The sequence below is a fragment of the Pelophylax lessonae genome, assembly GCF_965119305.1.
Source record: "Pelophylax lessonae genome assembly, chromosome: 1".
Classification (NCBI taxonomy): Eukaryota; Metazoa; Chordata; class Amphibia; order Anura; family Ranidae; genus Pelophylax; species Pelophylax lessonae.
Genome location: NC_138768.1, coordinates 461,218,663 through 461,245,270, shown reverse-complemented (window position 1 = coordinate 461,245,270; position 26,608 = coordinate 461,218,663). Strand labels below are relative to the sequence as shown.

General features: G+C 45.7%; 1 protein-coding gene across 7 annotated transcripts in view; it reads left to right on the top strand.

The window, feature by feature from the left end:
• FCHO1 (FCH and mu domain containing endocytic adaptor 1) overlaps window positions 1-26,608 on the top strand; it is a 507,107-nt gene that overhangs the window by 464,061 nt on the left and 16,438 nt on the right. For all 7 annotated transcript variants that reach the window (XM_082267054.1, XM_082267048.1, XM_082267051.1 and 4 more), the window contains one exon: window positions 22,759-22,923. In XM_082267054.1, coding sequence (XP_082123180.1) covers window positions 22,759-22,923 — 165 coding nt within the window. The remainder of the gene's footprint in view (window positions 1-22,758; window positions 22,924-26,608) is intronic.

Here is a 26,608-nt window from a genome sequence, read left to right as displayed (position 1 = left end):
TGCACATTTTCACAAAAAAGTTTTTTTTTTTTTACTTGAAGCATTATATGGACTGTGTATGGGACTAGATTGATTTTTTTATATTTGTTTTTTTTTTTTTTTTTTTTAATATACATTTTTGCTTTGTATATTTTTGGTGGATTTGTTCCAAGTTTCATTGGACAATTAGCACAAGGTTATAGCAACACTAACAGTTTTTTATAATCATTGATTATTTTCGTATGAATTACTTCATAGAAGTTTGCACTATAGTCACTTTATATTTGGTCACACCACTGCCATCTAGTGGTCAGCTTATTTAATCAAACATATTGGACTAGGTGGGACTTTATATGAGACCCAAGCTGGTGTTGCCCGGAGTCTCCATCCCTATAACAAAACACAAAATGAGGTTGAAGGATTGTAAGAGGTGCATGAAAGTCAGCCAGTCCCCAGTCTGATGTACTCACCCTCCAGTCTGTCACCAACCAAATAAAACCTGTCTCTTGGTACAAAGAACAGGGGTTTAGTTGACACACATTTGCAAACGCATGTGAAAGCTGCAGAGCCACTTCACGGCACCCTGCTTATTTAATCAAGCACATTTTCTAAGATTTTTTAGTTACATATTTGCTACATTTGCACAACATAATTTCAACAACATAATCACTTTGTTACATTTATTTTATAATACATGCCATTGATAGTTTATTAGCCTATCAATCTATATTTACAATACTCATTTTGCACAGAAATACATGGTTTTTACACTTGTATATAATTTCCAGCATGCAGAATTATTTTTATAAATTTGTTGATTTTATACAATTTTACCAAATTAGGCTGATTAGTTGGGAGTTGTGGTCTCTAGGTTCTTTTATCTTTTTTTGCATCAAATATAGATGCACTGGCACCTTAAAAATTAATATAGTTTGATTAATATAGTCCATCTAAAAAATTATAATAAATAATAATTATTTTAGCTTGAATTGGGGCTAAATAGAATTTGCGCTTGTGTTTTATATTTTTTTAGAGAGTCATACACTTGGGCTACATGCTAGATGCCAAAAGATTTTTCTGACGGAGGAAAAAGTCAAGGAAATCAAGGAAGTGATAGTATCCCAAATAGGGGCCAAATTCATGACCATCAGACAGCCATGGCAGTGTTGGGACGAATGACGTCTTCAATCCCGGCCATCACCTGGGCACAGCTCCATTTGAGACCTCTACAAAATCACATTCTGTCCCGATAGGATGGCAACCCATCATCCTTCGAGACCAATATTTTGATTCCTCGTTCAATCAAAAGAACGCTCCAGTGGGGACTCAGCCCGCTAATTTACCTTGAGGGATGCAAATGAACACAGACCGATCCTGTGCTGATCACTACGGACGCCAGCACTCTGGGCTGGGGAGCGCATATGGCGGATCGCTGCTTACAAGGAAAATGGAACCCCCAGTGATCTCAAGCATCCTCAAACATGAGGAGATTAAAAGCCGTAGATACGGAGGCACTAAAAGCTTTCTAACCGGGGCTTTCTAAACGGGTAACAAAATTGACTTGTCTAATAGATCTGACAGAAACAACACTGTCATGACGCGAGAGAAACATCAGATCCATCTCTGCCATCCATCTAAAGAGAACCAACAACACGCTGGCAGACTTCTTAAGCCGAAAAGTCATAAAACAGACGGAATGGTCCTTAAATCAAGAAATCTTCTTGTGGATCACCCGAATCTGAGGCATGCCCGAAGTGGATCTGTTTGCGTCAAAAATAAATACAAAGCTCCCAAAATTTTTCTCCCTAAACACCACAGATGGGAACATCAGAGTAGATGCGTTTAACCAAAGCTGGGCTACCAAGCTGTGTTATGCTTTCCCCCCAACTGCCCTAATACCAAAGCTGGTACAAAAGATCAAGGCGGAAAGGGCTACAGTGATACTTATTGCACCCCATTGGCCTCAGAGACCATGGTTCAGTCACTTAAAAAAAACCTCAGTACTCAGCCATATCTAACACTTCCAGATGTGTCGAACCTCCTATGGCAAGGGCCAGCCAACCACCCAAACCACAAGAAGCTCTCGGCCTGGTTCCTGAAAGGGTGAGGCTACAGAACAAGGGTCTGTCAAACAGGATGATTGATACTATCTTAGCCAGCAGAAAACCAGTGACTGGAGCCATCTACAAAAAAGTGAAAAAAAAGTTTGTTGAGAACCAAGGAGACCCCGACAAGGGGACTATTCCAGCAATCTTAGGTTTTTTACAGGAAGGAGCAGACAAGGGCATTTCACACAACACTTTGAAGGTTCAACTGGCAGCCCTATCTTCCCACCTAGACATCAGGCTGGCAGAAGACACATTCATAGGAAGATTCCTTCCCTCTTTAAAAAGAGCTAGACCCATGAAGTTTAGCAGAACGTCAACATGGGACCTCTCCACGGTACTTAAAGTATTCCTCCCTGCCCCCTTTGAACCATTGCAAGAATGCTCAGATAAGTACCGGTACCTTACACTAAAAACAGTACTGGTGGTGCTTGTGTCAGCAAGGAGATTCAGCGAAATACAGGCTCTATCCATAATAGAACCTTATTGTCTAATTCTGACAGATAAAATTATCCTCACACCAGACCCAGCCTTCCTACCAAAAGTCAATTAAACTTTCCACAGAATTTAGGATGTGGTTATTCCCTCCCTTCCAAGTTCGATGGATAGCAAGAAAAGTGACGCCTACAAAAAGCTAGATGTAAGAAAGAACCTGATAGTTTACCTCAAGAGAACTAAAGATTGGCGAAAAACGACCACACTATTTATTTTCCATGCAGGAGTCAACAAGGGGAAGCCAGCCTCGAAAATTATGATAGCCACATTGATAAAGCTATAGCCTACCAAGCACTGAACCTTGCCCCCCCCTGAGCGGATTCATAGCCAATTCGACCAGAGCTTGGGGATCATCAAGCACAGAAAAAGCCAGGGCAACACTGGAGCAGATTTGCAGGGCAAGCGACATGGTCGAGCTTCAGTACCTTCGCAAGGCATTACCGCATCGACCAGCTGTCCAGTCAGGACCAGACATTTGGCTGCAAGGTGCTCCAGACTTTTTTCCCTCACTAGTAAGTATTGCTTGGTACATCTTCTCAGATGCTGCCCTGGAAGACGATTAGAGAAAATTGAGTTAGGTACCTGGTAACTTTTTCTAAGAAGTCTTCCAGGGCAACACTCGTTCCCACCCTAAAGAACAAGGCAAAAAAGGGTTTGCAAATTCATGAGCTTACTGGGGGTTCCTTCGGTGCTTTAATATTTCAAAGGCAAAAGGTATGACTGGCGTTTTTATAATGGTGGACTATTGTGTTTCCTGTTTCAGGTGGGAGGAGTCTATCTCTCAGATACTGCCCTGGAAGACTTCTTAGAAAAATAGTTACCAGGTACCTAACTCTATTGCTTAGAATAAAGATCATGATTCTCGGCGTAGCATCATCTAAGGCTCCATGTACACGGGATGTTGTAAATGGCCGTTTAGGAGCAGTTGGGCGTTCTTTTTTCAGAAGCCCCTGAACCCATTTACATTTTATCTTATCTGTCCATGAACACTGGGTCGTTTGCAGGCAGTTGAGTTAAGGGACGTTTTTTGGAACGCAATTATTTGCGTTCGAACGTGTGTTTCCCGGCGTTTCAAATGCAGAAACGCGGCCGAACGTGATGACGTCATCTGTGACATGAGGGGGCGGGGCCTCCCGATGACGTCATCGGGGGCCAAGCCCACAATGGCTATATAACAAGCTGCAGAGACCAGAGACCGGCATAATCTCCGGAGACATCGTCGGAAGAAGAAGAAGAGAAGAGCCGAGGGCAAAAGAGCAGAAGAGCGGACAGCAGAAGAGCGGACAGCAAAAGAGCAGAAGACCAGGAGAGGGAGAAGACCAGAGCAGAGAAGAACAGATGAAGATTTTTAATAAACTTTCCAAAACGTCTCCTGTCGTTATTTACATACACTGCCTTTTATGGGGTGAATGGGTAGGGGTACAGTGTACCCCATACCCATTCACATAGGGAGGGGGTCCGGGATCTGGGGGGCCCTCTTGTTAAAGGGGGCTTCCAGATTCCGATGAGCCCTCTGCCCGCAGACCCCTACAACCACCGGCCAGGGTTGTGGGGATGAAGCCCTTGTCCCCTTGTCCTCATCAACATGGGGGAAAGGTGCTTTGGGGTGGGGGGTGCAGAGCTCCCCCTGCCCCAAAGCACCAACACCCCCCCCCCCCCATGTTGAGGGCATGTGGCCTGGTATGCTCCAGGGGGGGTGGGGCCGCTCGCTCGTCTCCTCCCCCTTCCTGCCCTACCGTGCTGCATGCTCGGATAAGGGTCTGGTATGGATTTTGGGGGGGGACCCCACGCCGTTTTTTCGGCGTGGGGCTACCCTCAAATTCCATACCAGACCCGAAGCATACTAGCACGTTATGTGACACTTGCCTGAAAATAAAGCCCGGGTCGACCCCGCTGGAGGCTGCATCCATCTTTGCCTGTCTTCCTTTCAGGTCCGCGGACTCCAGCTGTGCTACTGACTAGAGCCGCGTGCTGCACTGTCTTCAGTTCCCCGATATCCTTTTTGTGAACTGGTGCCCAAAACTGAACTGCATATTCCGGATGAGGTATTACTAATGATTTGTACAGGGACAAAATTATATCTCTCTCTCTCTCTGCAGTCTATACCTCTCAATACAATAAATGATTTTGCTAGCTTTAGAAACTGCAACTTGGCGTTGCATGCCATTATTAAAGTGTTTGTAAAACGTAAACATTTTTTACCTTAATGCATTACCTGCATTAGGGTTAAAAATACTTAAGTATCGGTATTGCCCCCTCCCACTCCCTTATACTTATCCAAGCAAAATCTAGATCCAGCGCTGTGCCCATCTGTAGCAGCTCTCTTCTCTCCACTCTCACAGGCATTGCTAAGAGCAGCGGGAGCCATTTGCTCCAACATCTGTCAGTCAAATCCTGTGATAGGGGACGAGGGCGAGCCTTTCTCAGTCTTTGTGTATAGATGCAGCCAGCCCGGCTAGGCAATAAGCCTCCAGGCGTGATACAATAGGAAGCATTTTCCTTTAGTAGCACACCTAGAAGAAGAGGAGCTATGAACACCAGCAGAGGACCCGTGAAGGGAACAATCGGGCCGCTTAGTGCAGTTCCATTGCACAGGGCTGGTAAGTATAAAATTTTGTTATTTTAAAAGAAAAAAAAAATATTTTAAAAACACCATTGACTCCTCCAGTAGTTCTCCTCCTAAAAATGTAGCACTCATTCTTGTTTTTAGCCCCCAAATACTTAACTTTACATTTATCAACATTAAACCTCAATTAAAGGATAATTTCACCTTCTGGAACATGTTCCACCCATTTTCAGCTTGGAACATGCAACATGTTCCAGCAACTGCAGCCTCTTCCCTCATCTCCCAGTGACAGCAAACAGGAATCTTCTCAAAGCTCCCTCTGTCACTGTTTGAAAATAACCTAGCGCTGCGGGTCTCCGCCCAGCCACGTCATTCATTCAGAGTTCTGTTCTTTGTGGCTGTCAGCTTGTAGTTCTCAATGAACTACAATGGCGCAGTTAGGTGCTCTGTTAGTTCATTGTCTCTTCTTGTCAGTGAATATCTGCATGCCCATACGAGGTACAAGCAGACAGATACACTGACAAATCTGCAGGAGTCTTGCATGGCACCCACAATCTGCTGATTGCAAGAACAGTGCTTTGCAAGTGCAAATTTCCTAACCTGCAAAAGATGTATTATTTTTTTTCAAAAAGGTGAACTTATTCTTTAAATAGTTCATTGAGGTCAGTTTAAGTTGGGAGACACTGTAAAAATGTTTATCTACTGCATTGCTTGCATCTGCAAACACTCAAAGGCTACTTTTAATTCCAGACTCTATATCGTTTATTAATATATTAAAAGTTAGGGTCCCAACACTGATCCTTGGGGTACACCACTAATGACCCTAAACCATTCAGAGTATGAATCCTTAGTCACTACTCGGAATATGATTTTTTTTTAGCCAGTTTTCTATTTCTCATCTATAAACCACATTTTTAAAGCCTGTAAACCTTAACTTTTACATTAACCATGTGTGGGAAACTGTGTCAAATGTGTTTGGAAAATCCTAGATCAAAGTTTTTTTTCCTAAGAAGTTTTTTGCTTACTTCCCCAAAAAGAAATCCAATTTGTTTGACAACTTTAGTCAATTGTGAATTCATGCATTGCTTAAAATGATTTTTTCTAGCAAAACTTTGTTTGAACTCTCAAGTATCTTTCCGACTTTAAAAGTTAAACAAACTTTAGTTACTTATGCCAATCCAGTGATACCATGCCAGTCATAAAGAGTCTCTAAAAATTAGAAACAATGGCTAAAAAACATAACCCCAATTGTACCCACACTTATGGTAAACATTAAGAAACAAGCATAATAAAAATAATAAACAAAAAAAACATGAAGCAGTGAAATGACACTGGCAGCTGCTGTCTACAGGTGATAAAACACCCTGCCAACCATGTATCATATATCCCTTACTAATGAGGGGTGACAGCGTTTGCTAAAAAAAACACAATATGTACATAAACCAAACCAATATAATGATAGTTAAATCAATCAATGTAAAGTCCTTATTAGTGCACGTGTGTTTGTGCTTGGTGCTTAATCTAATCACTAAACAGTTTTGTGCAAAAGAAAAAGGTGCTGGTAGAGGTGATGATGTTAGGTGGGATGTGCTCCAGACAGAGGAAGAATCCTGAGGGTAGAGATAATTCACAGCACTCACTGGATTATATCGACCTCTTGTTTTACCAAGTGAGATAATATAGCATTTTTTAGCATCCATTCCTGATTAGGTGCTACCCCTTAGGTGGTTAGGTTTTGCCCCTCTGCCACCTCCTCAGTACAGAACTCCAGGATAATTTCAATAAGTGGCACTTATTAGGAAAGAAGAAAGGGCTCCAGATAGTGCAAGTACTGTTAAAAAAAAAAATAGGAAAAAATAATTGCAGGGAAGCAGATGTGTCATCACCGTAATTTACCACTTAACATCTTTCGTCGTCATTAAGCATTGGCCCTACTTCTGCTTTGAAGAAGTGAAACAAAACAATAATGAAACTTAATATACAAGGACAGCAATAAGGCTGGTAAAAAAGTTCTAAGTGGCACTGTACCATTTTAGATTAAAACCGCTACAAGTACGCCTGCTGGGTTTTTTAATGGGGGACATTTGGTTACATATCTCATTCTTAGTGGCTGTTTAATACAGTAGAAAAACACAAGGGAAGCTGGGAGAGTTGTAAAGTACAAATAAAAAGAGCTGCCAAGGGCCTGCAAATACAGGTGTATCTCAGAAAATTAGAATATCATCAAAAAGTTCATTTTTCTCTTACATTCATTGACGGACACAGCTCCAGATCTTCTTGACCCTTGAGTTTATGCTGCCCCCTACAGGAGTAGGACACTAGGCAGAAAAAAAGTTTGACTACACCTATAAAGCAGTCCCAGGGGGCATACTCCCACTTCCCGCTATAGGTCTTCAGTTTTTTTCTGCCTAGTCAGGAGTGAGGACCTAGATCCTTGCTGGGATCTATGGTCCTAGTATTTTTTCCTTTTTAAACTGAATTTCTTTCTTTCCTATTTTCTGTTCCTGTGAGAACTACAATCAACTGCCGGACTGGGCGGCGGACTGGGTATCCTAGATCCTTGCGCTTTTCCCAGTCTGGCCAGTGAGCGCGACCCGACCTTAGCTCCGTGCTAGGTGGGCCATGACATGGCCCCACTGGACGAGGGCTGACCGGCGAGTTAAATGACTCGCGAGGATGCATAGCCCTGGTCACAACCTGAGTCACAGCACCCCCATTCCAAGATGGTGAGGTGGTCTGCCTGGAGCGGTGCCCGCTAAGTCCCAAGGTGTGGTGAGTAGTGTGTGTGTGTCCCTCCCCCCCTTCTGGTGGTTTTTTCAGGTGGACGTGGGCCCCTCCCTGGGTTGGTCGGACCCTTCCTTCCTCCTCACTATCAGCGTCACTCTACAGACCATCCCCCATTCACCCATGCCTCTAGTGGCAGTTCCTGTACTTCCTCTTTGATCCCAGCACGACGTGCAGCCTTGCTCTCTGGCTCTGCATCTGAGGAGGGGGTGGTGAGTCCCTGTGGGTGCTAAACGGCTTCCTCTCTGTAATAGGTATTTGGTGTGCTGGGACTTGTGTTGCAGCGGTGGGGGGAATTGTTAACAGCAATTTTTACACTTTTTGCTGGCAGTCCCCAGGTTAACCATGAAATCTCTGGAGCATGTGTCACCACCTGACCCCATCTCAGAGGCTGCAGGGTCCTCTGGGCCCCAGTCCTCTTAGTCTGCTATGACCGCGGTCCTGCAGTCACTGGTGTCCAAAGTAGATATGGCCCTCCAAAATAGCATGAGCAAAAATCGTCCGCCACCTTCACTTGCATCCTCTGTCTCCTCACTGGGTCTGCATCCACGCACCCTGAGCGCTCTGATAGTGAGGATGAATCCTCTTCCACCACAGTCAAGCATGAAAAGGTGCTAGTGGGATGCGCTGATTGTATCAGTGTGGAAAACATTAAAATTGGAGGATGCAGCTATTGCGATTCAGTACCCTCAGAGCCTCCAAAGCGGCAAAGGTGTTTCCCTTTCCCGCCTATTTCCACAACATTGTTACGAGTCAGTGGGGTTTCCCCAAATGCACTGTTGGGGTCCCTAAAAGTTTTGCTGGAAGGTATACTTTAGAAGAGTCCCTGTTAAAGAAACTGACAGTTCCACCTGTGGTGGACTCACATGTTTCCAGGTTGAATAAAGCCACATCTGGTGGAGGACTCACCATCCTTTAGGGACCCTTTTAACAAGAGAGCTGAATCTCTGGTCTGATACCTTTTTTACCATGGCCGGTTCCATTATGCAGCTAGTTTTTGCCATAACCTTGGTTTTCCAGACCTTAATGGAATGAGTTAAGCTCCTGCGCCAGGATTTGGAAGGGGGACAACCTCCTCCTGACCTGGTGGAACTGGTGGACCAGTTGGTCCAGGGGTTGCAGTATATCTTTAATGCCTCTCTTGATGCAGTCCCCTTACCCTGTAGGGTGTCCGTGACAGCTGTGACTCTTCGCCGCATGATCTGGATGAAATACTGGTCTGCGGACCAGGCTTCCAATAAGGTATTGACTGATCTCGCTTTTGTAGGAGACTGCTTGTTCGGAGCTTCCATGGAAGAGATCATTAAAGGTCTTACTTGGAGGTAAGAGTACTCTGCTAACACAGACTGGCCCTTTCTTCTCGGCCCATAAGCGGTCCTTTCGTCCCTCGGGATCAAAGTCTGCCCGTAACCTTGCAGGGGTTCCTAAGTGGCCCTGGCCTGGTAAATCGAGAGGCGGTTCCTCCGGGACCGCAGACAAGCCGCTTCTGCCTGAAGGGGTGCTCTCACCCATATCCGGGGTGTTGGGCATGTCTTCGCTTCTTTTCGGATCCATGGACCACCTTGATTCAAGACAAATGGGTCCACAAGTTGATTTGGTCTGGTTACAAGATCAAGTTCTGGTCCTTGCCTCTGGTAAGGTTCTTTCCTTCCAACCTGCGTTTGACCCCAGATCGCCTTTGAGGTCTTCTTGGGGCGGTACAGGATCTGCTTTCACAGGGGGGTCATTGTACCGGTTCCGGAATCGGAACGCTTTCAAGGGTTTTATTCAAACCTATTTACAGTTCCCAGGAAGGTAGCCGAGGTCTGTCCAATTTGTGCGGGTTCAGAAATTTTGAATGGAGTCCATTCGCTCGGTAGTGGCATTCCTTCATCAAGGGGATTTTGTGGCCTCTTATCGATATCAAGGACACGTACCTTCATATCCCAATATACAGTATCTCACAAAAGTGAGTACACCCCTCACATTTTGTAAAAATGTATTATATCTTTTCATGTGACCAAACTGAAGAAATTGCGCTTTACTAGTGAGTGTACAGCTTGTATACTAGTGTAAATTTGCTGTCCCCTCAAAAGAACTCAACACACAGCCTTTAATGTCTAAACTGCTGGCAACAAAAGTGAGTACACCCCTAAGTAAAAATGTCCAAATTAGGCCAAAAGTGTCAATATTTTGTGTGGCCAGCATTTTTTTTTTTTAACAGGTAACTTTATTAGGAAAAAAATAAACAACAACAGATAAGGCACAAACACCCTACGCAGAGGGTTCCAGTATCAGAGAAAGGAAACACCATAGAGAGCATGAGCAATTATGAAAGAAGACATCACAGGATACATGACCAATCCGGACGTATGGTCAACCAGACACAAATATTGCAAAAACAAGGCAAATATGCTCTTGGGAGCAAGGCAGAAAGAAAGGGGGGGGGGAGGAGGGCAACACAGTGACAGAAAGAAGGGGGAAGGGCTAAAGGAGAAGAGGGAGGAGTAGATAACACCATAGGAAGTATCAAGTGCAGTCTAGTCTGGATAAAAATCCTAATTCACAACATCAACAACAGGGTTTACTGCCCCACAGATGCTCAATAGGATTTAGGTCTGGAGACATTCTTGGCCATTCCATTACCTGTACCCTCAGCTTCTTTGGCAAGGCAGTGGGCGTCAACTTGGAGATGTGTTTGGGGTTGTTATCATGTTGGACTACTGCCCTGCGGCCCAGTCTCCGAAGGGAGGGGATCATTCTCTGCTTCAGTATGTCACAGTACATGTTGGCATTCATAGTGTTCATTCTTAATGAACTGTAGATACCCCGTGCCGGCAGCACTCATGCAGCCCCAGATCATGACACTCTCACCACCATGCTTGCCTGTAGGCAAGACACACTTGTCTTTGTGCTGCCACACACGCTTGACACCATCTGAACCAAAGAAGTTTATCTTGGTCTCATCAGACCACGGGACATGGTTCCAGTAATCCATGTCCTTAGTCTGCTTGTCTGCAGCAAACTGTTTGCGGGCTTTCTTGTACATCATCTTTAGAAAAGGCTTCCTTCTGGGACGACAGCCATGCAGACCAATTTGATGCATTGTGTGGCATATGGTCTGATCACTGACAGGCAGACCCCCCACCCCTTCAACCTCTGCAGCAATGCTGGCAGCACTCATACTTCTATTTCCCAAAGACAACCTCTGGATATGACGCTGAGCACGTGCACGCAATTTCTTTGGTCAACCATTGCGAGGCCAGTTCCGAGTTCCCAGTGGAACCTATCCTGGTCCTGGCCACCGTGCTACAACTCAGTTTCAGGGTCTTGGCAATCTTCCTTTAGCCTAGAAAATCTTTATGTAGAGCAACAATTCTTTTTTTTCAGATCCTCAGAGAGTTCTTTGCCATGAGGTGCATGTTGAACTTCCAGTGACCAGTATGAGAGAGTGAGAACGATACCACCAAATTTAAAATACCTGCTCCCCATTCACACCTGAGACCTTGTAACACTAACGAGTCACATGACACCTGGAGGGAAAATGGCTAATTTTTACATTTTCACCTAGGTCCTACCTTTTGTTCCCAGCAGTTTAGAAATTGTGTGTTGAGTTATTTTGAGGGGACAGCAAATTTACACTGTTATACAAGCTGTGCACTCTACTTTACATCGTAGCGAAGTGTCATTTCTCTATCGTCCATCAACAGACGCAGCCTCATCTCCATGAGCTGAGTGGGTTATGCTTCCACTTGCAGGAGTAGTCTAGGCAGTATGTTAGTACAAAACCTTTAACATGAGGCTGTCCCTCCAGGCATAACCCCCACTGCCACAGCCCAGCACATCAGTTTGTTTCTGCCTAGAGAAGGAGTAGGACCTAAGTTTCCTGCTGGGTCTCAGTTTTTTTATTCTTTTTAGAATATTTTATTTTTATTTCTCATTACTCACTTGCTAGCTAATGTTCAGGGAAGAATTTTCCTGGTGCGAAGCCGGCTGGGGCTTCGCACTGGATAATCTAGATCCTTATGGTCCCCTCAGTCTGGCCTACAGGCGTGAGCAGGTTATAGTCCCGACCTAGGCCTAGCCACGACAGTGCCCCTTTTCCGGATGGGGGCAAGCCTACGAGCGGATACCTCGCCGGGACGTGATGACCTGGAACTCCCTGAGTCGCAGCGTACCCCTCAGCTGGCAGAACCCCCACTTCGGGTGGGACACAGTCTGCCCGGAGCGGAGCCCACCCAGTCCATGGTATGGTGAGTAAATGTGCCCCCCCTTGCCCCTGAGGCCTTGGGGTGATGAGGGCCCTCTCCTGGCCTGCCCGGTTCCCGGTCTGTGTGTCCTATCCTCCCCACCTTCCTTGTCCCCGTGTCTGAAGCGCCTGGCGCCCTGGGGGGGGGGGGGTCGACGTCGACATGGTACCTTGGGCTTGCTGGTCCCTGTTGTGGTTCCTAGGGCCTTCATGTGTCGGTCCCTAGCCGTATGGTTTGCCGTGGGTGCCGCCATCTTAAGTGAGGGCAATGTGGATTTTTCCCCATAGACTTGTATGGGGCAGCATTTTACCCTGTAGCTTCCTATGGATATGTATGGGAATCCTTTTTTGTGTAGCCCTTCTGCTATACTGAGAAGTGTGACCTTCCTCGGGCGAAATCCATTTGTTTCCTGCTACTGGCCGAGGTCACTTCCAGTCTTTCTCTCCATGCTGCTGGAAAAATCAGGACGACGGTTTGTCTGAGGTAGTACAGTACTTGGGGTCCCTGCGGGCATATTCCTGCACTTTCTGCTGTCAGTTTAGTGTAAAGGGGTTCCCTGCAGACCGCTGCGATCGGTGGTGGATACCACGATCAGCACTCTTAAAGCAACAGTACTCAGTTTTTTGCAAATTGCAATATGGAGTCCCAAACTGTGCAATCACCCTCAGACCCACTCTGTGCAACTCCTGGACAGTCCGGATCGCAGTCACTGGCCGCGATTTCAGCAGCCCTGGAAAGCCTGGTGATTAAAGTTGATTTAGTCATGAAAAAGGTTGATAGCCAAAAACGGCCGCTGCCTTCTCCATCTATGGAGGTGTCCCCTGATTCATAGGCTGATAGGGTCACCCCAGACGCCCCCCTACCTGAGGGGTCGCTGTCCTCGCAGTCTGATGGTGAAGAGGATCTTTTCTCTTCGGGTGCAGCACGGGAACGAACATTAATAGAAGCCCTGATTATTTCAGTACGGGATACTTTAAAATTGGCTGATGAGCCCATGCCGGCAGGGACGCAGGTGGCTTTTGGCTCTCAGAAGTCTCCAAAAGCTGACAGGGTTTTCCCTTGTCCTGACAATTTTCATGATATTGTGAATGACCAATGACGGCACGTTAAGCACGTGTTAGTGGTGCCAAAACAATTTAAACGCCGTTACCCTTTTACTGAAAAGGTCTCCAACTGTTGGACGGTGCCACCTAAGGTGGACCATCCTGTTTCCAGATTAAACAAAAATAAACCCTTGTGCCTGCTGAGGATTCCCCGGTTTTTACAGATCCAGTGGACAGGCGGGTGGAATCCCTTTCCCGCCATCTTCACGTGCTTGGGGGTTTCTGTTTTGAAATCGGTTTTTGTGTCTGTGTTAGTCTCACAGACGGTGACGAAATGTATTAGGGGTTTGCAGGAGTCTTTGGACCCCGAGACTGTTCCTCTGGAATGTTGGACCAGGTGATCCAGGCTCTGGTGTTCCTGTATGATGCGTCTATGGATGCGGCTCCCTTGGTGGCCATGGTTTCGGCCGTTGGCATTATTTTAAGACGCATGGTTTGGTTGAAGAGCTGGTCGGCTGACCAAGCTTCTAAGAAAGCCCTGGCTGATCTCCCCTTTCTGTGAGAACTGTTGTTTGGCGACTCTTTGGATGAGTTAATCAAGGGCCTGACTGGCGGGAAGAGTGCTCTTCTTCCTCAATCCTCCAAGGGTAAGACACCCCGTTCTGAGCGGGTCCCTCCTCTTCTGCTCAGAAATGTTTTTTTATTCATGCCTCTGGGGCACAAGAAAAAGATAAGCCACTCAGAAATTCTGGAGGAACTAAGAAGCCTTGGGGCAAGCCCGTCATGGTGTCTCAGGCTGTGGTAGATTGGGCCAAGGTGCTCAGACGTACCCATGTGGCGGATTCCACCCCTCCTACTACTTTGGAGATGGTGGACCAGATTATTCAGGCTGTTCTGTACCGTGTGACGCGGCCTTGGATGAGGCCCCTTTAGCCGCACGCCTATCTGCTGTCGTTTGGTATGGCTGACAAGCTGGTCGGCTGACCATCCCTTATGCGGGGACTCACCTTTTTGGGGACTCCCTGTACGAATTGGTTAAAGGGGTCACTGGGGGCAAGAGCACTCTGCTGCCCCAGAATCCCAAGGGTAGGTTTTTCCGCGGTAAGCGGGGCCCTTCCTTTAAACCAAATCAGGGGTCCTTTCGTGCCTTCAAGGCACAGGACAAGGGCAAATCCTTCAAAGGCCATGGTGGCCAGAGGAAGCCTTGGGCGGGCAAGTCAAAAGCCGCCCACGATGGCGCGGCGGACTCCCTCCCGTTCCAGGGGTGGGAGGACGTCTGCGCTGTTTTCTCGAACCTTGGCTGCTCCGGATCCCGGACAGGTGGGTTCAGGAAATCATTCAATCAGGTTACAAGATCGCATTCCACACACGATCTCTCCAAGCGGAGATCCTAGCCAGGTGGGCTAGGCTTCCTCAATCCTTGGAAAAGAGGATATCTTTGAGTCGCCAAGCCAGAGAGGCTCTTCTGTGGTGGCTCCAGTCTCTGGCTATGATGGAGGGGAAGTCTTTCAGGCCGTTGTTGTGGATGGTGAGCACCACGGACGCCAGACTGTTAGGCTGGGGTGGCGTTATGGGCACTCTGTCTGCCCAGGGCACTTGGTCGGAGGAGGAATCCTCCCTGCCGATAAACATCTTGTAACTGCGAGCGATCAGACTGTGCTTGCTCCGTTGGTCGGATCATCTTCGGGGCCGCCCTGTGCGGGTGCCGACGGACAACGCCACTGCGGTGGCTTACATCAATCAACAATGGGGCACCAGGAGTGCCCGGGCGGCCCAGGAAGTGACCAAAATTCTGTCTTGGGCCGAGACACACGTCCCGGCGATTTCGGCAGTTCAGAGCAGAATGCGCGATCCTCTGGCAGGCGCCTCGGATGCGCTGGTGGTGCCTTGGAATCAGTATCGCCTGATTTATGCCTTCCCCCCGATTCAGTTGTTGTCCAGGTTCCTTCGCAGGTTGTTCTCGGGACCAAAGCTGGTTATTCTGGTGTCCCCGGACTGGGCGCGCCAGTCTTGGTACGTGGACATCATACAACTGGTCGTTGAGCCTCCATGGCGGCTCCCGTTACGGGACGATCTGCTGTCTCAGGGGCCGAGCTTCCATCCTGCTTTACGGTCGCTGGTTTTAACGGCGTGGCTGTTGAAAGCCAGGTCCTAAGAGATCGGGGTCTCTCGTCGGCGGTCATTCCTACCCTGCTTAAGGCTAGGAAGGCCTAGTCCGGTAAGATCTATTACCGTACCTGGAAGGCTTATTTTGCCTGGTGTGAATCCAGGGGCGTCCATCCTCGCTCTTTTTCGGTGACGAGGGTGTTGACCTTCCTGCAAACAGGTGTGGACCAGCGTCTTGCGCTGACCATGATTAAGGGTCAGTTGTCTGCACTGGCAATCCTTTTCCAGCACCCGTTGGCGTCAAACTCTTTGATACGCACCTTTATTCAAGGGGTGCGTCATTTGGTCCTGTCCGTTTTGCAACATCCTCCCTTTGAGAGCATCCGGGAGATTCCTCTGCCTGTGCTGTCTCGGAAGGTTGTCTTCCTGGTGGCGATCACATCTGCCTGCAGAGTGTCGGAGTTGGCGGCCCTTTCGTGTCGCTCCCCTTACCTGGTTGTTCATAGGGATAAGGTGGTCTTGCGACCGAACCAATCTTTCCTTCCCAAGGTGGTTTCAGATTTTCACCTTAACGAGGATATTGTCTTGTCTTCGCTGTGTGCAAATCCTAAGCATCCTAAGGAGTTTGCCTCGCTTTCCTTGGATGTAGTCCGGGCGATCAGGGTGTACCTGTCGTCTACTGAATCCTTCAGAAAGTCGGATTCCCTTTTTGTCCTTCCCGAGGGCCATCGGAAGGGTATGGCTGCGTCTGCGGCAACCATTTCGAAATGGATCAGGCAGACGATTGTGCAGGCCTATTCTATTAGGGAACAGGTTCCGCCCTTCCCTGTCAAGGCGCACTCTACCAGAGCGGTGAGTGCGTCATGGGCTTTCCGCCATCAGGCTTCGGTGGCCCAGGTGTGCAAGGCAGCGACTTGGTCGTCCGTGCACACCTTTTCCAAATTCTACAAACTTGGCATCAGCAGGTGCCTCCTTTTGCCGCAAAGTTCTGTGTGCGGCAGTGCCTTGAGGGGGCCGTGTCGTTGGCCGGTCCCTGTCTGTTGGGGTTGTTTTCCCCCTTGTTTATTTGCTTTCCTGGGTTATTTGCTCCAGTTGAGCTTTTCTGTTACCCAGAGTTTTTACCTTTCTGATCAGATAAGGTTCCTTTCTCTGACCTGGGTGCTGCGTTGCCTTTGTAAAGGTTGCGCTTCCCACCCCTCATGTCTACACTGCTTTGGGACATCCCATTGGTCAAGACTGTATGAGTGAGGGGCGACTGTCAGAGGACGTAAAAGAAAACTCAATTTTTGTAAAATCTTACCGTAAAATTCCTTTCTCTGAGTCCTCTGACAGTCGCCGCCCCTCTTGTGGCGTTCTTTTGGACTTTAACTGCTTGCTACCAAACTGAGTTGGGAATGCTGATAGCAGGGGGTATTGGACCAGGTGTGTCAATGTAAAATGCTTTGTTTCTAACAAGTCTTATGCCTAGCTTGCTCCTATGGATAGGAGGTCAATACCCATTGGTGAAGACTGTATGAGTGGGCGGCGACTGTCAGAGGACTCAGAGAAAGGAATTTTACGGTAAGATTTTACAAAAATTCAGTTTTTGTCTGGGGGTAATTTTTCATTTTGTATGGCTATTCGCTGGTGTTGGTATCTCTCTAGTAAGCCGTTTTGAGTGTTTGGCTTCCGCTTGGCTTCTCACTTAAATGCTCGGCTACTTTTGATGATTTCCGGCTTCTAGCAGTGGCTCTGTGGAACGCATATGCGGATCACTTCCGCATGCGTCATGTCCGGTTTCAGTATTTTGCGTCCTTTTTACCACGCCTCTGATGATGTAATTTCCTGTGACGACACACGTAAGGCGGAAGTGGATACTGGACGCCTAAGCACGCTCCATGCCGCGGCTTTTAAACCCTAATTGCTGACTTGTATGCTGTTCTTGTAAGTGCAACTTTTACTTATTAATACATTTTAAGTCCTATACCATCTGCACTATGGATTGTTCATTTATTCTGAGGTAAATTGTGATTGAGACAAGCAGAGGATGTACAGTGCCCTATATGCAGCCTGAAGGATTATAGGATCCCTGTGACTGGTTCAGGAGAAGATATCCTGCGGTTTGGTGATCCTGTGTTTGCCTTGCCTGATTTGACTTCTCTGCATGAGGGTCAAATTCATCCGGTAAGAGTCCCCTTTGGCTGTCACATCCGGGTGCTCATCCTATTCTTACTGTGTCACCGGTGATTGGAATCATTCCTCAAATCTTATATATATATATATATATATATATATTTTTTTTTTTTTTTTTGGACTTTATCAACATTGCATGTTGGGACTTATATTGTCTTTTAAATTCAGACTCTTATCATTGGCGCTGCTTTTTATTATTTTTATGTTTTGATAGGTTTGTATTAGGGATGCACCGAAATGAAAATTCTGGGCCAAAAATGCAGGATGCCCTTGGCGGAAAACCGAAAATGACTTTTTCCCCCAAATAATTTTAAAATAGATAGAAGAGGGGCATACACCAAAAACAGGCAGCGACGTACACCTGCCGCTGCCACCCTGTCACAGTATATGTACTGTGACGGGTTGGCAAGAGGTTAATTTAATTACCAATGGTATTTGTATTATGCAGCATGAGGGGGTTAATGTATTGCCACTGCTGGTCACTGATGCATTAGTGACCGACCAGTGGCAGTTAATTAACCCCTTTGTGCTGCATTAGTGCAACCAGTATTAATGTTAATTAACACTGGTTGCACTGATACTGGTTGCACTAATGCAGCACAAAGGGGTTAATTAACTGCCACTGGTCGATCACTAATGCATCAGTGACCAGCAGTGGCAATACATTAACCCCCTCATGCTGCATAATACTAATACCAATGGTAAGCTCGCCTCAGCTTCCCCCCCCCCCCCCCCGCCTCAGCGTCCCCCTCGGCAGTACACCCCCCCCCGCGCCTCAGCGTCCCTCCCCATCTCAAGGATGCAGTCTCCTTACGGTCACTCAGCTCCTCCGGTGTTCTTCCTTTCAAAAAGGATCGCCTCCCGGTTATGTCACTACTACTGCGATCTGTCCATGAATGAACTAGCACACCGGGCGGGAGGGCGGGCGAGCGGCCGCTAATAGCTATAACTATGTGAGCGCTTCACTTCCCTGTCAGAGGAGATACCCGCATGACAGGGAAGTGAAGCGCTCACATAGTTATAGCTATTAGCGGCCGCTCGCCCGCCCGATGTGCCGGTGTGTCAGTTCATTCATACACATCGTAGTAGTAGGGACATCATTGAGAGGCGGGCACCGGCCAGAGGCGGGTCTTTTCAAACCTGCGCTGCGCCCTCCTCCTTCCTCACGGCGGCCATTCATTTCGGCATTTTTAACCCATTTTCAGCCGAAATGGGATAGGCCCATTTTCGTTGGCCGAAATTTCGGTGCATCCCTAGTTTGTATATCACCTGTATAGCTGGCTGCCTTTTTCTGTCATATTCATTTATGTGTTTATGCTCTTTACACCTAAGCGCAGATATCACTTCCTTTTACATTGTTTCATCAACTGTGTCTCTGGTGGGGGACTCCCGATGTGGACCTGTTTGCCTCTCATCTCAACAGGACGGTGCAGAGGTTCGTAACAAGGTCTGGGGATCCTCTGGCCGACACCACAGATGCTCTGGTGGCTCCTTGGGGCCAGTATCGTCTAACGTATACATTTCTCCCGATAACTCTTCTGCCAAGAATCCTGCGAAGAATCGGGGCAGAAGGGATTCCGGTCATCCTACTTGCTTAAGACTCGCCTTGCAGGTCCTGTTATGCAGATCTAGTATAGCTGGTCGCCGATGTCCCTTGGAGACTCCCTCTCATAGAAGATCTGTTCGCTCAAGGACCGATCTTCAATCCTGCTTTACAGTCGCTGGCTTTAACGGCTTGGCTGTTGAAAGCCAGGTGCTGAAGGATAGAGGGGTGTCTGAATCAGTGATTCCCACGCTGTTAAAAAAAAATCTACTTCTAAGAAGATTTTTATTGAGTCTGGAAGGCGTACATTGCTTGGTTTGAGTCTCGGAGTGGGTCTCCCCCCTCCCCGGTTACTTTTCAGTGTTTGGCCTTGGGTACCATCAAAGGCTAGATTTCAGCCCTAGTGATTTTCTTTTAGAGCCCGTTGGCCACAAATTCCCTGGTTCACATCTTTGTTCAGGGGGTCTGCCACCTGGCTCCCCCGGTGAGATCTCCGTTACCTCCATGGGACCTCAATTTGGTGGTTGGTTCTTCAGAAACTGCCTTTTGAAAATATTTGTGAGGTTTCTCTGCTTACTCTGTCACAGAAGGTAGCCTTCTTAGTGGCTCTTCTGTGCACAGCGTGTTGGAGTTGGCTGTGATGTCTTGTCATTCACCCTATCTGGGGGTTCACAGAGACAAAGTGGTGCTTCGTCCCTGCCAGTCGTTCCTTCCTAAAGGCGTCTCTGGATTCCATTTAAATGAAGACATTGTGTTGCCTTCCTTGTGTCCTAAGCCTAAGCATTCTAAAGAGATTGCCTTACATTCTTTGGATGTGGTTCGGGCAATCAGGGTGTACCTGGCGGCGACTGAGTCGTTCCGAAAATCAGATTCTCTTTTTTGACCTTACGGATGCTGGCCATGTCTACTGCGGCCATTTCTAGATGGATCAGAAAGACTGTGGTGCAGGCCTATTCCATTAAGAGTCAGGATCCTCCTTTCATTGTTAAGGCGCATTCTACGAGGGCGCTTAGTTTTTCTTGGGCCTTCCGTCATCAGGCGTCGGTAGTGCAGGTTTGCAAGGCGGCCACCCGGTCGTCCTTTCACACTTTCACAACATTTTATAAGGTGGATGTGTTGGCATCTGCAGATGCTGCTTTTGGCCGCAAGGTTTTGCAGGCTGCTGTTGGACAGGATTAGTCCTCTTTGAGGGTGTTTTATTGTCGTGAGCTCCAGTTGTTCCTGGTTAAGCTCTCATTTTACCTGGTTGGCTATGTTTAGCCTTTGGGAAGTGTATTTTCTTGCTGTGTTCTTCCCACCCTTCATGTTGACACTGCTTTGGGACATCCCAGGGGTCAAGAAGATCTGGAGCTGTGTCCGTCAATGAACGAAAGAGAAAACTGAATTTTTGTTCTACCGTAAAATCTTTTTATCTGTTTATTGACGGACACAGCACCCACACCTCTATTGAGTTTGGTTTTATGTTATTCTGACACTGCTTGTTACAAAACTGAAGACCTATAGCAGAAAATGGGAGTATACCCCCTGGGGCTGCCCTATAGGTGTAGTCAAACTTTTTTCTGCCTAGTGTCCTACCCCTGTAGGGGGCAGCATAAACCCAAGGGTCAAAAAGATCTGGAGTTGTGTGCATCAGTTACCATCGGAGAAAAATATTTTACGGTAAAACAAAAATCCAGTTATTTCAGTAGTTCAATTCAAGAAGGAAGTCATATATTTTATATAGATGCGCTACACACAGAGTGATCTATTTCAAGCATTTTTTTTTTTTTTTTTAATTTTAACGATTATGGCTTACAGCTAGTGAAAATCCAAAATTCAGTATCTCAGAAGATTAAAATATTACATAAGACCAATAAAAGAATTTTTGAATTTTTATTACAGAAATGTTGGCTTGCTGAAAGTATGTCCATGTACAGTATAATATGCACTTAGTACTTGGTCGAGGCTCCTTTCGCATGAATTACTGCATCAATGCAGCTGGGCATGGAGGCGCTTAGCCTGTGGCACTGCTGAGGTGTTATGGAAGCCCAGGTTGCTTTGATAGCGGCCTTCAGCACGTTTGCATTGTTGGGTCTGGTGTCTCTCATCTTCCTCTTGACAATACCCCACAGATTCTCTGTGGGGTTTAGGTCAGGCAAGTTTGCTGGCCAATCAAGCACAGTGATACCATTGATAATTAAACCAGATATTGGTACTTTTGGCAGTGTGGGCAGGTGCCATATCCTGCTGGAAAATGAAATCAGCATTTCCATGAAGCTGGACAGCAGAGGAAAGCATGAAGTTCTCTAGAATTTCCTGGTATAGGGCTGCGCTGACTTTGGACTTGATTAAACACAGTGGACCAACACCAGCAAATGACATGGCTCCCCAAATCATCACTGACTGTGGAAACTTCACACTGGACCTCATGTAACTTGGATTCTGTGCCTTTTCACTCTTCCTTCAGACTCTGGGACCTTGATTTCCAAATGAAATGCAACATTTTCCAAAAGTATCACTACCTGGTTTAATGATCATGGTTTTACTGTGCTTGATTGGCCAGCAAACTCGCCTGACCTAAACCCCATAGGGAATCTGTGGGGTATTGACAAGAGGAAGATGAGAGACACCAGACCCAGCAATGCAGGTGCGCTGAAAGCCACTATGAAAAAAACCTGGGCTTCCATAACACCTTAGGAGTGCCACAGGCTATTCACCTCAATGCCACGCCACATTGATGAAGTAATTCAATGCAAAAGGAGCCCCAACCAAGTATTAAGTGCATACTATATTGTACGTGGACATACTTTTCAGTAAGCCAACAATTCTGTATTAAAAATCCTTTTTTTTTTTTAATTGGTCTTTTGTAATATTCTAATTCTCTGAGATATTGCATTTTGTGTTTTCACTAGATGTAATCCATAATCATCAAAATTAAAAGAAAGAAATGCTTGAAATATATCACTCTGCATGTAAAGCATCTATATAAAATATGAGTTTCACTTTTTGAATTAAATTACTGAAATTGACTTTTTGATGATGATCTATTTTTATAAGATGCACCTGTACATATGCCTAGTGCAGCACCACCATCCAGGTCTAACCTCAAACCAGGCAAATCTGTTTGCTTTTAGACTCCTGACTAATTCAAACGCAAGTTTTGTGTTTGGGAAATAGGTCATAGACGAGTAGTACAAGTGATTTTATGGCCAGTTGTATGCCTTATCAGCAGTTCTCCGGAGACAGGAAAATGTGGGGAGTTTACAATAGAGCTCCCTTTCACCTGCAAATGTCTGTGCGCATATACCCTAATTATTTTAATTGATATCCCAGTTGTAGTAAAATATACTTTGCTTATATGTCATTGAAGGGATATCTTTTAACTGCACATTTGTCTTGGAGTTTGCTCTGTGTTATGTGCTCTGCTTATTATCCCAACCCTTCGTGATGAGATGTTTTTGAACTTCAGATGCCCAGACCAAGTTTAGCATCATCAGATAACTGTATAACTCATTTGGCTGACACAGAGTCTGAGAACAAGGAATACACATTTTTACATTTCTAGCTCTCCACTGCAAGGTTAGTTAACATTCTCACAGCAAGAGTCATTTTATATTTGATGTGTTGCGATCACAAAGTGGTTATTGTGCTAGTGTCCAGAGCTATACTATATTGCCAAAAGTATTGGGACGCCTGCTTATTTTGTTGGTTGGTTATAGGGTTTATGATTATTTTTTTTCTATTTTACTTGTTACAGGTGGTGGAAGGCTTTATGCTCGCTGGCAGCCACTTCGTGGTTGTAGTACTCCCACCCCAGCTGCAGCCCAGTTTACATGTGAAGGTCGTACTTTATCTGGGGTGGACATCGAGCTGGTGGGCTCTGGTTATAGGATGTCACTGGTCAAGAAAAGGTTTGCAGCAGGTACTAATACCACAATACATGATTTAGTTTTATATTAAAGTGTATTTACACCAAAAAATAAAAATGTTATATTACCAGTATAATATACTGGTAATAGATATATATCAGTATAATATTACAGCTTACCAGTCCTTAGATGTGGCCACTGTAATCATTTTATTTTCTCTTAGACTCCGTTCCCACACAAAAATTTTGAATCGGGGGGGAATAGTCGTGATTCTGCCCACAATTTCAAAACGCGCTATTAAAATGTCAAATTGCACATCAGCATGTTCAGGTGCCATTTATTTCAATTTTCGCATTACGGTGTCACCCGCAAAAAGTTCCATAACTTATTTCGGGCGACATGCGTCACGCAATTTGGTTTGCGGGTTTGCGGGATTGCGGCGTGTCAATTGCAGCAGAATCGTGCTGGGTTTTAGGTGACATTGAAATTAATGCCACCTTGAACACGCTGATGTGTGATTTGACATTTTACAAGCGCATTTTGAAATTGCAGGCAGAATTGCGGCGATTCCGCCCATAATTTAAAACTCCTTTGTTTGAACTGAGCCTTAGGCGTTTTCCTTTATTTTCAGATAAAAATCCAGCCAGTAGCATACTTCCTGTCCCAGGGGGACAACACTCGCTCACCAAACTGTACATGTGAAGGAGCAGCATTGTCACACTAGGTTCCTCTATTTTAATCCTAGACCACCCCCTTCTCTTTTACCTAGGGAAAGGCAGTTCACAGAAGTTTAGGAGGCTTGTTTTTTAGATTTTAGTTTAGTGTAGAGGAAGTGTGAATGCCTCTGGATTTCTGGCAGCGTCAAGAAAAGTTTCCCTTACTTGCAGACAGTTTTCTTAATCTGAAAAACAAAAGGAAGCAAATGCAGCTGCAACATCTAAGAACTGGAAAACTGTAATATATTACATTTTGGGTCTTGTGGTTAGTTAACTTTTGAGTACTTTGCCTTTTCCTGCTTAGGTAAGCATATACTCCATGCTGTCCTGTGCCTTAGAAAAGCAGACAGTGTGTATACATCCTACTTTGAAAAGGCCTCTCCCATTCTGATTTTTAGATCTGTATGTTTTCATCAATCCTGAGCGTGAAAAACAAGCTGTTAAGGAAAGTGTGTGGAATTGTTTATTAGTCATTGATCAGTGTAAGGTATCATTAAAGTCCCATTCCATACCCTTCTCTCCCCCCTCTAACCAATGCTGATAGTTGTTTATATTGATCCCAGGGTGGTATGTAACCTTTTAATAGCTATCAGCCTGTAACAAAAAGTTTTTTTTTCTGAACAGTTAGGCTTAGAAAAAAAGTGTGATGGAGAGAGTTAATACAAGAAAGTTACCAGTTTTAACCCCTTCTGGACTGAAAGGATTTGCCCCCCTTAATGACTAGGCTTTTTTTTTGCGATTCGGCACTGCTATACTTTAATGGACAATTGCGCGGTCGTGCGACACTGTACCTAAATAAAATTGATGTACTTTTTTTCCCACAAATAGAGCTTTCCTTTGGTGGTATTTGATCACCTCTGCGATTTTTATTTTTTGCGCTATACACAAAAAAAGAGCTTCTGAAAAAAAAAAAAAACAATATTTTTCACATTCTGCTATATAACATTCCCAATAAAAATTTTTTTTAACATTTTAGGCCAATTTGTTTTCTGCTACATATTTTTGGTATAAAAAAAATCACAATAAGCGTATTTTGATTGGTTTGCGCAAAAGTTATCGGATCTACTAACTACGGGAAAGATTTATGCCATTTTTATTTTTTTTTTACTAGTAATGGCGGCGATCTATGATTTTTAGTGGGACTGCGACATTGCGGCGGACAGAACGGACCCCAAACTGACATTTTTGACACTTTTGGGGGGCCCAGTGGCATTACTACAGTAATCAGTGCTAAAAATATGTACTGTTACTGTAATAATGACACTGGCAGGGAAGGGGTTAACACAGTGGGTGATCAAGGGGTTAAATATAAGCCTAGGGGAGTGTTTCTAACTGTATGGGAGTTGGGCTTTTGAAATGATCACAGAGACCTGTGATCCTATATAGAAGGATCACAGGCGCTCTGTGAACATTCCAGAGAGAGGAATGGTCAGCTGTGTTTACAATAGCTGACCGTCCTTCTCTCTCAGCGGGCAATGATCGCGGGTGCCAGGCGGCAATCAGAGCCGCCGGCCCCGCGCATCGGAGTCCCCGCTGCCGAGTGGATCGTGCTGCACGTAGAGCTACGCCGGTTCGCGCAGAAGGGCCAACCTGCCGCAGTAAATCTGCGGTGGGCGGTCCTTGAGTGGTTAATGAAAACCATATGTCAGAGTGATCAGTAGACCCAAACAAGGACGTTTAGAGACAGAAAATTGTGGTGGCTTCCATTTTTTACCTTCTGAAATTGCTAAATGCAATTAATTGTCCAACTTTGGCTTCAATATTTTAACCCAATAGTCACTAAGCCCTGCCTCCTATTTTTTTTGCTTTTTACTGTTTTTCACTTAAAGTAATTGTAAAGTTATTTTCTTAAAATAACAAAAATGTCATACCTGCTCTGTGCAATGTGTTGCACATAGCAGGACCAATCTCCCTCTTCAGGGATCCTCCTCCAGCGCTCTGGGTTCCTCCTCTTCTCTATGTACTCTATGTGCCACCATAGGAAGCCGTTTCCTATGGTGGCACACGTGTGCTTGATCCCAAGCCATTCTCTGTCTATTGTTACATACAGTGCTTGGCCTTACTGTCTTGTCACTAGATTTGATTGACAGCAGCAGGAGCAAATGGCTTCCTCAGCTTTCACTGGGTTCAGTGAGGAGGGAGAAAAGCGCCACTGCTCTCTGGAACAGGGCTGGATTGATATCAGGCTCAGGTAACTATTTGGGATAGCTGGGGGCAGGGGGGGGTGCTGACAATAGAAGTTTTTCTTTTTTTTTTTTTACCTTAAAACAGACAATGCATTAACGTAAAAAAACATTAATCCTATAGGCCCGGTTCACACTGGTGCGACATGAAGATACGACTTTGCCCTACAAGTTGGGTCTGACATCAATCTGACTTCCCATGACTTTAACCTTCCTAGCGGTATTCCCGAGCGTGACTCGGGGTAAGATTTTAGAGCCAAAAGCGGTAACCCCGAGTCACACTCGGGGTAGCGCTAAGAAGATCGCTGGATGCTGGAAGAGGTTTTACTTACCTTTTCTCCGGGATCCAGCGAAGACTGCGAGCGGTGTGCGGCGGAGCTTCCTCCCAATCGTCTGCGAGCCCCGGCTTCCGTCTCCGGCGACGTGACGTCCGCCGGGGGGTGGAACCGGCGGCAAATTCAAATGTAAAACACACCAAACACACTGATACCGTTCAAAATAAAATCACATTACATTGCCCCCCAGTGCCCTTTCCTGCAGTTTTACTGTACTTTTTATGTAAATATATGTATGTATATATGTATGTATATATATATATATATATATATATATATATATATATATAATATATGTATACATAATATATGTATACATACATATGTATATATATATATAATATATATAATAAATGTATACAGTTGGTTTGGGCTGCTCATTCACAAGAATTACATAATAAACAGGCAAAAAATTTGGGGGAGCATACCCATGTATTTCTAAAGCTGCTGCAGCTATGAACCAAAAGACATGTATATTAACCACTTCCATACAGAGCAGTTAGA